The sequence below is a fragment of the Felis catus genome, chromosome C2 (assembly GCF_018350175.1).
Source record: "Felis catus isolate Fca126 chromosome C2, F.catus_Fca126_mat1.0, whole genome shotgun sequence".
In the NCBI taxonomy this organism is placed as follows: Eukaryota; Metazoa; Chordata; class Mammalia; order Carnivora; family Felidae; genus Felis; species Felis catus.
Genome location: NC_058376.1, coordinates 30,924,614 through 30,938,945, shown reverse-complemented (window position 1 = coordinate 30,938,945; position 14,332 = coordinate 30,924,614). Strand labels below are relative to the sequence as shown.

Below are 14,332 nucleotides of genomic sequence, written 5' to 3'. Positions count from 1 at the left end.
ATTGCATAAAAATACTACTTTGAATTATATCCTGTTCAAAGCCTTTTACAAATAAGAAATAATTAACCCTTTCTCAAGAACCCTGTGGGAAGCAGGTTGTAACAAATAATAAAGCCATAGTGTCTGCTTTATTATTTCCAGCTACTACTAGTAGGAAGGGAAATTGTAATGCAACATCCTGTATTAACCCCTAGACTTCATGACATCTTAATTTGAAGAGACAGGCTAATAAAGATTAGAAGAAAAACTTCAGTTTTGAGATTATAATATGCTGGGTGTTTTTTTTTGAGTTTTTATTTAAATTCCAACTAGTTAACATACAATGTATATTAGTTTCTGGTGTACAGTATAGTGATTCAACACTTCCTATACAACACCTGGTGCTCATCACAGCAGGTGCATTCCTATATCCCCATCAGCTCTTTTACCCATCCCCCCACCTAGCTTCCCTTGGGTAACCATCAGGTTATTCTCTATAGTTGAATCTGTTTCTTGGTTGGCCTCCCTCTCTCTTTTTTCTTTCCTTTGCTTGTTTGTTTTGTTTTGTTCTTTAAATATTTTTTTTTATTAGCCAAAAGAATCACATACCTCACAAAGAAAACTTGATTTACTCTTTTCTGAAACAAATTGCTCCTTTAACCATCTGATAAAAGACACTATAGGGATGCTTGTCAAACTTGACCAAACATCACCTGGAGAGCACCTTACCACAGACTGCGGGGCTGCACCCCCAGAGCTTCTGAACTGCGGATCCAGAGTCTGCCTTTCTAACATGGTCCTAGGTGATGCAGATACTGCTTCTGTAGGAACTACACCTGGAGACTCTCTGCACTAAAAACAGAATTCTTGAACACTACGAATAATGATGATATCCCTATCTGGGCATTGTATCCATTAAAGATCAGTTTTTGCTATTGCAAAATTAGTTTCGAAGGCGGCACATGTTTCCTCCCTTTGAAATATGGTAAAGCCCCAACTTAGGTGATTTACTCTTACTATGTATATGGACCCAATTATTTTGTTTATCTTTTACTAAACAGACCCTGACAATTCCCAGAAGAGGACACACTCACCAAGGTGAACAGCAAGTTCCTTTCTCCTTCCCTGGATCAGGTCTAATGAATCATTGTAATAAGTGATCAGGCACGTGTATCTTTCCTCACACAATCCCTTTGTTCTCAAAGATCTGCTTAATGCCTCCTTCCAGAACCAGTCATGTTTGCAGCTATTGAAATTACCTTGTGTGCGCACAGGATCTGACATCGGGCTCGGGTCGCTCAGACCTTGGGGGTTGATTGCTCTGACCATGAATAAATAGATCGTGTTGGGCCGCAGGCCTCTCACTGTAAAGAGGGTGGTCTTCACATGGTTTGCCACTGTCTGCCAGCTATTGCTCACGGATTGGCTGAAACATGAACAGGACTTTCATTTAAAGAACTGTCTTAAAGGTATCGGAAATGGAGTTGGGCATCAATGACAAAAGTTAATGGCTGAAAATTAAACACACACACGCACAACACTTGAAGTGTTAAGCCCAATAAATGAAACATTTGGATGATTTCTGTTTATTCAACAACAAAGCCGAGCCCACCTAACGGAAGTGCCATGCACAACAAAATTAAACTCAGCCCAGGAGATGTGACAGCACTTTGCTAATGCACAGCAGCCCACTAAATGAATACCTGTAAAAGGAACAGAGGCCAAGATCACAACATCAAGTTTATACAATAAATATGGTCCTCGTAAATGTATATATATATATACCTTGAAAAGAATTAACCTGTAGAAAGAATAAATGGACTACAGAGTAAATTATGCCAATACATTTTCCTGTTACAAGGTGTGTTTTCTTTTGCATCAATTCCACATGCAATATTATAATAGAGCCTTCTAAAACTACATATCTGTAAAAGAAGAAAGGAAGCACGTAAGGAATATTTTCCCTTGGTCACATTTTTAATAAAATTGTACATTACATAGTACTGTGATTTCTCATCTTCAAATGGTGAAATACCTCTGAAAATATGTGTGGAAACCCCTTAGCAGCCACTTACAGATGGGATGCCCATTTAGAAAACTTTGTCTAGAGACAAATGCTGTTTTTGTTCATAACGAGAAGAAAATTGTGATTTTTCAGGGCCGACCATTTACTTTTCAGCAGTTCTTACATATTAAAGCATGAAAATTATAGAAAAATAGTATTTTGAAAGTTGGACATGACATATTTATTGATCATTACCTTAAATAGATTAGGGAAGCCTAAAATGAAAGTAATGATTTGTCCTAATGCTTGAAAATGACAGTGGCTGTCACTATCTTTATAAAGGCAAATCAAAGCACATTGAAACAATGCAAACTTCATTTTCTCATTTGTATAAAAATTTTATTAAATTTTCATGGTGATTTTATCATGACATTTGCTAATTTATAGTCGATACCCTTACATTGATGAAATTTTTTTTTCAAATAGCAATTGGGCATATCTTTGTTTTAGCAACCAGAAGTACATGGAATCAATTCCGTAGCTGTAGTTTTTCATTTTTAAGGCATATCCAATTAATGTATTAAAATATAGAGCATAAAAACAATGGAATGACTTTAAGTTCTGCTTTAATTATTAGGACGCAAGTTTCCAGGGTTCCATGCCTCAATAAATATTGCAGAACTTAAAAATGTCTGTGCCCAATTGAATTACTTTCTGCCTAGTTCTAATGACAAAAATCTCATCTTAAATCTTTACAATGGTCAGGGTAAAGAAGGGATCTATATGATTATGTCATGAGCTAGATCCCCATAGGCTTAGGCACGGGTAACGCATAATTTAATCCTATAATCAACTTATAAATGAAAGAATAACAACAACAAAAAAAACTAGAGTATATCCTTGAATAAAATCAGATATAAAAGATAAGTACTGAAAATGCACTGTTAAACATGTTCTTAAGATAAAACAGCAGGATAGCTCACATGAGATTTTAGGATATAGGAGCTAAAGCAAAAACCCATGGAGAAAAGAAAAGGAAGTGTCCCATACCTGAAAGCCTCAATGATATATGCACTTGCTGGAAAGGCTCCAGGGGTACCTGGTTGCCAGGACAAGGTGACACTGTTCTTAGTAACATCAGTGACCTGTGGTTTGGATGGTGGCCCTGGCAGGTCACTTAAATCATAATTTTTACTGATTGTTGCTCCAGAGTCTATAGAGGACAAACAGAAAATGCTTCGTTCCTGATTGCATATACTGACATAATACTTAAAAACAGGAAAAACAGTCTGTTAAAGAAATTGACCTAGACAATGAGCAGTTCATTTTCATGAATCAAAAGTATATAAATGAATATTTGCTTTTCCGACATGTTACCAAATGCTTCCTTTCACATAAGCTCTAGAATTGCTTATTCTTCAGAGAGAGATAATAAATACACTTATCAAGGACAAAAAGCAAGAAAATCTCTCCCCTTAACTATATCAGATTGCATATATGCAATGTTTTGTGGAGGAATTGAAAAGTGGCATACGACTTAGTTTTTACATTCAATGAATTTAAAATCTGAATCTGAATTCTGAATCTTCAATTGTTATTTGGTAATGAGCTAATCACTAAAATGGACTCGAGTTTTCTTCTGTTAAGGTAATTCCCAAGGACTCACCAGTCACATCCAGCACAGCACTCCAGGAAGTCTCCCCACTTGAACTTGTAGCCACACAAGTATAAGTACCAGTGTCAGAAATCTAGTGTGCAAGGAAGGGAGAGAATTCAACTCTTTCAATTAATTTGTATTTCGTCAATCTCAACAAGGTAATATTGGTAATATTTAATTTCTTAAAATGTGGTGTGTTACTTAGCTGTCAAAATTATTCATTAGAATGAATAATAGGTACACATAAAATATTAAAATAAACTCATATATTATTTTATTCATAAAAGGAATTCAATGATTTTTTATTATACTTCTACAATTAAATGTTATTTGGTAAACTCTCTTTGACCCTCTTGCCTCCATGGTAATGCCCCTATCTTTGTATAACTCCAATTTATAATGGGGCTTCGCTGTGTGAGAGTTACATGCGGGCAACTCAGGACAGAACTTTTCAGAACCTTATAAATATTCAGAGATGAGAAATGCAAAGCTGTCCTCTCTATCTTCAATACATTACGTTTCAATGGAGAAAATAACTGAAATAACACGGAGCTGACTTTTCTTTTTTTTTAAGACATGGAGAAAGTGAAGAAGGAAAACACACACACACACACACACACACAAAACCTAAGCAACTAAATCTCTCCCCATAAATAAATTAGTATTCACTTATATTTAAGTTGGAGTAGTGTGACAGAGAATGAAATAAAGTTGTATCATTAAAAACCAAGCAAACCATGTCTATGGAATCATTGCACTTTAGAGCTGAAAGGGACCATGCAAATAACTCATTCATAACTCTTTAAAGCGTACTTAAAAATTGCCATTTCATCGGTCACTTAAACTGTTTTTGTTATTCATTTGAAGAGTGGCAAAAGATTTTTGAAGTAGTTGATAATACAATCAGTTTGATCACCAAACTGAATGAGGCAGGTCATCTGACATAAGAGTAAAATTCTGTGATAAGGATGAGTCTAATTGTTGATGAAATCTGAGAGTTCATGGAATATACCTGCTGGGTTCAAAATGTAAGTGTATTGGTGACTCAACCTTCCACAACTAAGTCTCAGGTAAATTATTAGTGCATGGATGTTACTGCTGTGCCACTGTTTTAATTGATTTTAAATGTCATTATGTATTGTAACTTGAGTTTCAAAGTGCTCATCATTCGAACGGCACATCATTCTTTGCCATGTTATCTTCATACAATTGTCTTCTATTACACAGCAGGATGATGGGGGATAGCCACCGTAGAAAGAGCCATTCTTTCAAATGTGGCTGTGCATGCATTATAGTCATTAGAAATCTCTCCATTTAAGAAGCATCACTCACAAACTAAATATAATGAGCCAAGGTTGGATTTTAATGTGATGTTCATTTGAATATGGTCTGTGAAAGAGTAAAGAATTTGCATTTTATTATAGCTGTTGAACTAAAATGTAGCACTTGTTATTATGTGCAAATGCTAAAATAAGTGTATGTAGGTAATGCTTCTTAACTACATCTCCTTGTCATTGTGTAGAGACACGGTCTGACATTAGCTGTGGTAGGTAGGTTTTAATGAGTATGGGAATATTCTACTTCTCGAAAGACACAGATTCAGTTACCAATTAGCTGGACTATGAGAATACAGTGTTCATCACGTTATTTTTCCCCCCTTGCATTAAGTACCAGAAAGAAGAAAGAAAGAAAGAAAGAAAGAAAGAAAGAAAGAAAGAAAGAAAGAAAGAAAGAAAGAAAGAAAGAAAGAAAGAAACGGTGAGACACAAAGGAATATGACCTACAGAAACCCTCTCTTGACTATACGAATAAAGCACATTTTTAGCTCCCTTTAAAGACAGTCATTTTACAGAAAAAGAACAACATTTTCATACTGGAGTTTATCAAAAGCAATATCTGAAGCTGAAATATCATTGCTAAAAACTCACTCCTGCATTACCATCATCGCCACTACATTCATTTTTATTCCTTTAACTTTAAATATTTTCTTTTCAGGTACTTCATATCTCTTCTATCCTTCTCTCTTTATCTTTAACCAAGTGCTTTAAAAAAATTAATGTGCTGGCACACTCTATCACCTGCTTTTCTCCTCGTGTGGTTGGCTGTCGACAAGCCTCCAGGAGCTTGCATCCCAGAGAGACTGCTCAGAAGCCTGTCACAGGGCTCGAAGTTTGTTTGACATCATCAAGCACCTACCTTTAATTGCTTCTTTCAAACACTACTGGGGATCTTGACTATTCAAGCACACCCTTTAATTCAGCAGTACAGTGAAAATGCATTAACCTCCATGGCCCAAGACTGACTTTAGCCCAAAGAGAGAGGTTAAAGTGTTTACTCAAGGAGAGTTGGCATTAATTTTTTAATAACTCCCATTTGTTCAAAGAAGGTTAACAATTAATTTACTATCAATACAAAGGCTAAAATCTGTACTAATTTACTTCTCTTTTAAGTTAATTTGACAGTATTTTTCTAGTTAAAGTAATAATTAATGCTTATGTCTTAAAATGAAAACGAAAAAAACTATATATTAATGTTATTAACAAATACACAAATTAACAAAAGTTTGTGTTTGTGTATGTACATACTGCAAAAAGAATTTGTCTTCCTTTTTTGTATATGTCTGTGTGATACACTGATAAATACCAAATTAAGAAGTGATTGTAAATATATCTGTATTTTAAGATAATAATCCATGTTGTAATTGTTTAAAAATACATGCTACATAAAATATTTTATCTTCTTCTCCTAGTTTCTGAATGGGAAAATTCAGCATTGTTTTTCCCACTTTTTTTTTCTTACCTTGGTTCTACTTAAACATTTTTTGTTTGTTTAACACTTATTCATTTTTGAAAGGCAGAGAGAGACAGAGCGTGGATGGGAAGGGGCAGAGAGCGAGGGAGACACAGAAACAGAAGCAGGCTCCAGGCTCCGAGCTATCAGCACAGAGCCCGATGCAGGGCTCGAACTCATGGACCGCGAGATCATGACCTGAGCCAAAGTTGGCCACTTAACCAACTGAGCTACCCAGGCACCCCTCTTGGTTCTACTTAGATACCAGATTCTACTAATTGTTCATCTATCAAATAATTTTTAATTAATTTTTGTTCATGCACTATTATATCTTATTTCTGGTTCTCATTCACAATCTTTTGATTATTCTAGCATGTTCTTCTATTTTAGTGTAGTGATTGCCACATGGAGGGGAGGCTGTCTACATTTTTTTGAATGAAGTGAATATACTTGTAGAAGGTGGGTGGTCCCCATGATAACATCCAACTGGTATTCACATCTTGTATAATCAAGTCCTCACCATGAATGTGTGTGGGAACTGTTGACTTGCTTCTGGACAAAAGAATACAGCAAGGGTGATAGGATGTCACATTTGTGATGCATAAGATGTCACATCTTATGCTACATAATATTATAATGCCTGTCTTGCTAGAAGGCTCTGTACTTTCTTGAGTTTCAGGGAGCAAGTAGTCATAATGGGAATATCAGTACGGCAAGGAACTAAAGGCAGCCTTCAGTAAACAGCAAATAAGAAGCTGAGGTAATCAGTATGGTAGCCATAAGAAACTAAATGCTGTCAACAATCATGTTGCTCAGAGTCAACCCTATCCCCAGTCAATCTTCAGATGAGACCATAACCCTGATACCCGATTGTAACTTTGTGACACCTGGAAGTAGAAGACCCAGTTAAGTCATGCCCAGACTCCTAACCCCACAGAAACTATGAGAGTAACTCTATGTTCCTTTAAGCCTTTAAATGTTTGCTAATATTGTTAAATAGCAGTAGACAGCTAATACGATATTCAGAAATAGGCATTTGAGTTGCTTCTGAAGTACGTTTAATATGTTAAGTTGGCAGGAATGGTCATTCTCTAGCACATCATCTTCTGTTAAAAGAACAACAATGACTTGTCCTTGCCCACAGGTTTAAATCTATACTCCAGAGCAACTTAACCAAAAATGTAAGATTTTCCACCCACTAGCCAAAGCTGCCTTTTATGTACTCAATCTTACCTCTAGTTTTTTCCACATAATAGTTTGGCCGAGCCAACTTATCCACAATTCCTTGAAAGCTTCCTTTACTCAAGAGAGTAAATCAGAAGCATTTGACACTTTCCAATTATAAATATCCTATTACTATCATTAACTTCATGTGTTTAAGATTTTTAGCTTTATCATTTGGGTGTGAGCTGGGATGAAAGAATAAAAAGTTTCTAGGTCTGTTATGAACTTATCACCAACATAAGGACTTTCCTTCTAATTTCAATTCATCATTTGTAAAATAAGATATAACATGGCCTACCACAAAAGGTAGAGCAACTGTACTAGTCTGTGAGATTTTAAGTTCACAAAGCAATTTTTCTCTAGGGTGATACTTATGCGGAAATGAAGATCCAAATACAAGTCAAACATTACTTACCCGTAAATTCTTAATCTGCAATGTTCCTTGTTCTTGTATAGTTGCTCTTGGATCTCTACCCAGAAAAGTAAATCCCTCCTTTAACCAGCTAATTACAGGAAGAGGGTCACCAGTTGCTTTACATTTCAGTAACGCTGTACCATCTACTGCTAGTGTTTGGTTGGCCGGGCCTTGTAGAATTATGGGTGGAGGTCTATCTGTCAAAACTAAAGGATACGAATATTTTCAGGATATTTTAACTTCTAAGAAGTTATATTATACGATTAGATGTGAATTACACACATATTATAATTTATTCAGCATATTCTTTATCTATTATGTATTTATCGTCTATATATACTATACATACATTATATTTACTGAGGACATACTATTATTTGTAGCTAACTCTGAATTACCTACAGTAGATGACAATGAAATAAATTCTGACATTTTAGTATTGTTGAAAGTCTTAATCATATTGAAATTAAAAAAAAATAGAGAGAGTTCATGGCAGTTATTCATAAAATGTCCATTTTGTCTCTTATAGGCATATTTAAGAAAGTCTGTGGAGTGTCATATGGGTATAAACAATTTTTACTTTTGCTTTTATTATAAATATATGCATAATACATAATATCACCCTTCAAATAACCTTGCTGTATTTATATATATTATGATATTTTGGTTGATGTTAAGTTACTAGGTATAAACACTTTATTTCCAAGACTATGACACTGGGAGTTAGAGTACAGTTCGGATGACATGATTTTACTATTCCTTAGAATTAAGCAAAGAAATCTATTTGTACTATATTTACAGTATGAAAAAAATAGCGTTTTCATTTCAAATAAGTGTTTACCTATATATCAATTTCTATGTTCATCTGGGTAAAATTTATACAGTATCATAAACTTCTAGTTCAGTGTTTTTTAAAAAATATTTTGTAGCAGTATTTGCAGTGCCTTTGGAAGTATTTCATAATGATTTAGGAAGTATATCAGAATGTATAGTATGATTTAAATGGGTGATACAATTAGGGAGTCAATTGGATGCAAACTTTCATCCAGAACTCATTAGAACACTACATAATAAAGCTGACATGTCCATCCATGTCCAAGTGAGGCTTTCTTAAGAGAAAGTTCTGTATTCAGCATAGAGTTTGGTTAGCTACCCAAAATATTTATGTATGTTTCTATTACATTTATGATATAATTACCAAAAATCTTTATATCATATATAAACACAAACTTCCACAGAAAGGAAAAAAAAGAATGGTGGATTTTAATGATTTGATGATTGCTAAGCAACTATGAGGAGAAAGTGGCTTTGAAGAAAGTAATCTTGTGTTAAATGTACGTAATCAAAATATCATTTTGCTCATTAATCCTCTAATATTCTTAGTCCACAGCTTTCATGAATAATAGTTTATATGATTAGCTATTTCCCAATCCATATGCATCATATTTACTATTAGAATTCATGGTTTGGGGGGAAAACATTAAATTCACCAGCACTTTTATAGCCTACCATGAGAAAGCCAACCAATTTTAATTTAAAATAGAAGTTATGAAATAGATCCACTGCATGTCAAAATACAGTGGATTTTCAATCACACTAACACTACTACCTCAAAATATATATTACAATGTGTGCTTAGGTCTGTGTGTGTATGTGTGTGTGTGTATGTAAATAAATATATATTTGTAAATGTATACATATACATAAATATATATGTATGTAACAACCTTATAAAAACCTAAGAAAACAATAAAATTTTGTTTGTATATTATTTGTAAAGAAAAATTAGAACCAGTTATTTCCTGATTTTCTTGATCAAATTCTTCATTTTAAAAATAAATAAAATAATCTTCAGATAGTGTGAAAATACGATATACACCAATACTGACTCATCTAGCAGTAACTGCACAAACTGATATTCAAACTGAATATTCATGGAAATTACTTTCTTTATGGGTCATAAATAGAAGGCCAATTCACAAAATATTATAAATGATTTCTAAATTTAATGAGAAAAATGGGTTTGCATTACCAGGGTAGAATCTATGTATTCAATTTTAAGTATTCCTACTCCTTTGTTTCCATTTAAATATCTCTACAGAATTCAGGTAACTTCTTATGGCTTGTTTTTATTTTTATATCCCTGAAATCATTAGATACAGCCAAGGACATCTAATTAGTTTCTTTCTTTTTTATTGCTCAAATGAGTAGCTCAAAGTCTTTTTAATGAATTTGATCAATAAAGTAATTGAAAATCTCCTGGCCAGAAGGAATTTTCAGTTTCAAAGATGTTATGCGTGAGAGATGACCACAGGTTTCCATGACACTGAGGTCAAAGGTTAAATGAACATTTAGGGTTTCCAGTGATCTGTGAACAACTCCACGGTTTTCTCTAATTATGCATTATAAATCCTCAATAAACCATTCATATAAGATCATGGTGTGACATTTATTGTCAATATAATATATAAATACATTTCTTCTTTCCAGTCCCTTTAGATTCTATTGGCTCTACTCAGAATTCTCATTACAATTTTCTCATTCTCTGAGATACAGAGCAAAAGAAAAGAAGAAATGAACAGTGCCAATGAATTAATGAGAAGGTCTTCTAAAAGGATATTTTGAAATTCAAGTATATTGAAGCATCTTCATTCAATCTATAATCAGTAAAATTATCACTCAACAGAACATTTCATCACCATTAGCAATCTCATCTTATATGAACACTTGAGTTAAAAATACTTCCCAGAAAGGAGTTTAAGTGCAAAAATGTAGCAACAGAAACATCTCTATGGATGTTTTGCTTGTTTCTCTGAACACAACATACGTTTTTATTCTACACTGGAATTTCAATTGACTCTAAATTGCCCTGGGTCACACCCTCCAAAAAATGTTCCAAATGAAAATGATAGCTCATGTACCATTAAATTGTTAACCAATCTGAAAAATTCAAAACTATGAATAGAAGCAAAGTCATCAGCCAACGTGGCAAGTTAATATTAAGAAACAGTTATTTATAATAATAGTGTCTGTGTGTGTGTGTATGTGTTTATGTCTTGAAGTTAGAGTTTTTTTACTGTCAAAATCAATAACTCTATAACCTTCATTCAATGTTTTTGCAAAAGGATCTTCACTTTGTGATTGCTTACTTAAGTAAAAATCAATGTAGGAATTAATATTCAAGCCAGTTGTAACAAAATGTTCACAGTCATTTCAGTCATCAGGTTTAAACTTGTTTATCACTCTTTTACTTTGAACCTCAGAAACAAAGCTAGAATAACTACTGTTCCATGAGATTATGTCATCAACCAACACCAGGAAAATAAAAGTCTTCCTTTTCATTGCATCGGACATGATTCGGAATATCTGTCCTATCAATTGGCTCTTCTAATTCATCAATTTTGCTTTCTAAAATATGGTTTGCCTTTTACATAACAATTTCTTTATTTAGAAATGTTTTAGAGTCTGTCCTTTGTAAAATAATATAAGCAACTAGATTAACGTGGAGGTCTTCAGGATTATGTTTGGAATATCTTTTATATATATCATATATATATCATTATATATATCTTATATATCATATATATGATATATATCACATATACAGTATATTTGATATATATATCATATATATATAAAACAACTTAGGCTATGGCCAGAATATCTTGTTTTCCCAGTATATGTACCTGGATATTTTTGTTAATGGTAGAAAATATATGAACTTTAAAAGGATGAATAATTATCTTTTATTTCTTTTAAAAAAATACATAGGTATTAAGGATCAAAACTCTTGCCCATATAAAGGAAGAATTTCTTAGCATTGTTACTCTTGAACCTGACTTCTTTCAGTTTCATGACAGGTCTCTGCAACATCAGCAGGTACAGCTATTAATGACTGAATGTTCCCTTGGCCAATGTTTGTCTGTTCCATTCGTTCCTATTCCTAACATGGTTCTGAATCAGGCAATATCATGGACAGATATTTAAAAAAATCTCTCCTTTCTATTAATTTTAAATTACCACATAATATACATGTAAGTTTGATTTATAAAAGTACATCAAATTTCATGAGCAGAGAAGGAAGAAAATCAAAGAGGTCACAAACCAAAATTCTTGAATCTCAGAAGTCAGCATCAAGGGAAAATAAAAACCTCACAAACCTCAGAATATAGGAGAACAAGAGAGAATTTTTGTTTTAGTCATCACAGAACAAGGCTTAAATTCATACTCAGGGTCAGGAAGTATCTAAAACTGCCTACCTATCACTTGTGACAAATAAGCAATCAAGGGAGAAAAAACAGATTATGAAAATCGCTATATTTTTTTCAACTATCACTATAAATGTAGCCGTTTCAGTTAAGATTTATAGTACATATGTACAAATAAAAAATAACAATTTTAGGATCCATCAGTAGTTTGGAAGGTATTTAATTAATTTACCTTAGTGGATGAATAATTAAAAAGTCATAGGATATCATAATGTGATTAGCTAATTGAAAATTCATCTGTTTCCATTGATAATATTAAACATGATATCTCTTCCTCTTTCATGAAATGAAATTATTAATGTCCATCAGAAGCAATCATGTCAGCATAAGACTAAAAACATATACAGATGACATTATACACATGAAGTATGATGTCATTTATTTAAAATAAGGCATCATTCTATTTTTAAGAATAAAATAGATAATCTTTGATATTCTTCTTTGGGAAAGCAAATGGTACTAAATCAAGGAGAACTAGAAACTGTTAAAAATGTTATTTTACCTAGAGTTAAACTTAGAAGATAAGCATTCATTTACATAGTTAGCAACCCAAAAATTTCACTTGGTTAAAATGGATCTTGAAATAAAAAGTACTATTTTCCTAAGACAAATCAAACAACAATATCGCACCATCAGTAACTTCCAGTTGAGCTTTTGCTAAAATGCTTCCAGCCACAGTTAGGGCCTGGCAGATATAATAACCCGCGTCCGATCGCTGAATGTTGGTTATTGTGAGGTCTCCAGTTGGCGAAACAGAGCATCTACTGTTGGGTTGCTGGGGCTGGTTTGGGAAAAGCAAGTTCTGTGGAAGAAACACAATCTCATCAATATCTTTTCCCATTCAGGAGGACAATTACATTAACAATGGCTCTTATGATTACTGGAATATTGTTGGGAAAAGAAAATAAAGTTATTATAAAAATATGGTGTTGAAATGACTAAATGCCACATAGTGTTTCACTGGGAACTTTTTCCAAATCATGCAAAAATAATATGCTCTAAGAAGTCAACATGCTCTCTTCTGAGGGAATAATCCTTTAAAATACCTGGATCTTTATCTTAACCATTTACTGTCTCCCTGACTTACTGCTAGTTACTCAATATCTTTGAAACATGATTTACTCATCTGTAAAATGGGCATAATAGTGACTCTCATCAGACATTGTGATAATGTGGAATGTAACTTAACTATGCATGTGAATTATGAACTGCATATTACTAAGGAATGCAAAATCGATTTCCACTTATCATTTTGAATACTTAATGTAATTATCTGAATTTCTCATAAAGGTATTCAAAAGGGTGTGGCCGAGACTGACAGAGAGAGACAGCCAAATCTTCTCCTGCTATAAGATTTCTGCAGATTGTAACAGTTTTTTTAAAATATTTATTTTGAGAGAGGGGGTGGGGTAAAGAAAAAGGGAGGAAGAGAATCCCAAGCAGGCTCTGCACTCTTAGCACAGAGCATGATGTGGGGCTCGATCCCACCAAATGTGAGATCATGACCTAAGCCAAAATCAAGAGTCGGACGCTTAACTGACTGAGCCACCCAGGTGCCCCAAGTAACAGCTTTGAAAGGAGGTAGGTTTAAACAATACCATATATGCAAGATTAAGCAAGTCATTGAAAATAAAAAGGAGATGCATAATGCTTCTGAAGTGTGCATGTGCCCTTAAAGAATTTCATAATATGGACTTTTTATGAAAAATTACTTTATTATACATCTCACCTTAAACACAAGCAGCTTAATCATAAAACTTTGAAAGTCCCTATATGAGAACAGTAATGTTAACTTGGATGACCCATGTTGCTTTACTGTTGTTCAATTAGGTAAAACATTTGGGTATAACAAATCATATTGAGATATGTTTCCAGGTTGGATTATAAATAAGAACATATCAATTTTTATGTTGTATTTACTTACAAAAAAGCACATTATAACCCTCTGGGATCTGTTTCTCGACATAGTAATTAATTTTCCAGGTTTGTAATTA

General features: G+C 33.6%; 1 protein-coding gene across 19 annotated transcripts in view; it reads right to left on the bottom strand.

Moving 5' to 3' along the window:
• ROBO2 (roundabout guidance receptor 2) overlaps positions 1 to 14,332 on the bottom strand; it is a 1,685,269-nt gene that overhangs the window by 92,960 nt on the left and 1,577,977 nt on the right. For all 19 annotated transcript variants that reach the window (XM_019839528.2, XM_019839533.2, XM_019839527.2 and 16 more), the window contains 5 exons: positions 12,969 to 13,140; positions 8,071 to 8,276; positions 3,651 to 3,732; positions 3,035 to 3,197; positions 1,239 to 1,405 (listed from right to left, as the gene is read on the bottom strand). In XM_019839528.2, the coding sequence (XP_019695087.1) occupies positions 1,239 to 1,405; positions 3,035 to 3,197; positions 3,651 to 3,732; positions 8,071 to 8,276; positions 12,969 to 13,140 (790 nt within the window). The remainder of the gene's footprint in view (positions 1 to 1,238; positions 1,406 to 3,034; positions 3,198 to 3,650; positions 3,733 to 8,070; positions 8,277 to 12,968; positions 13,141 to 14,332) is intronic.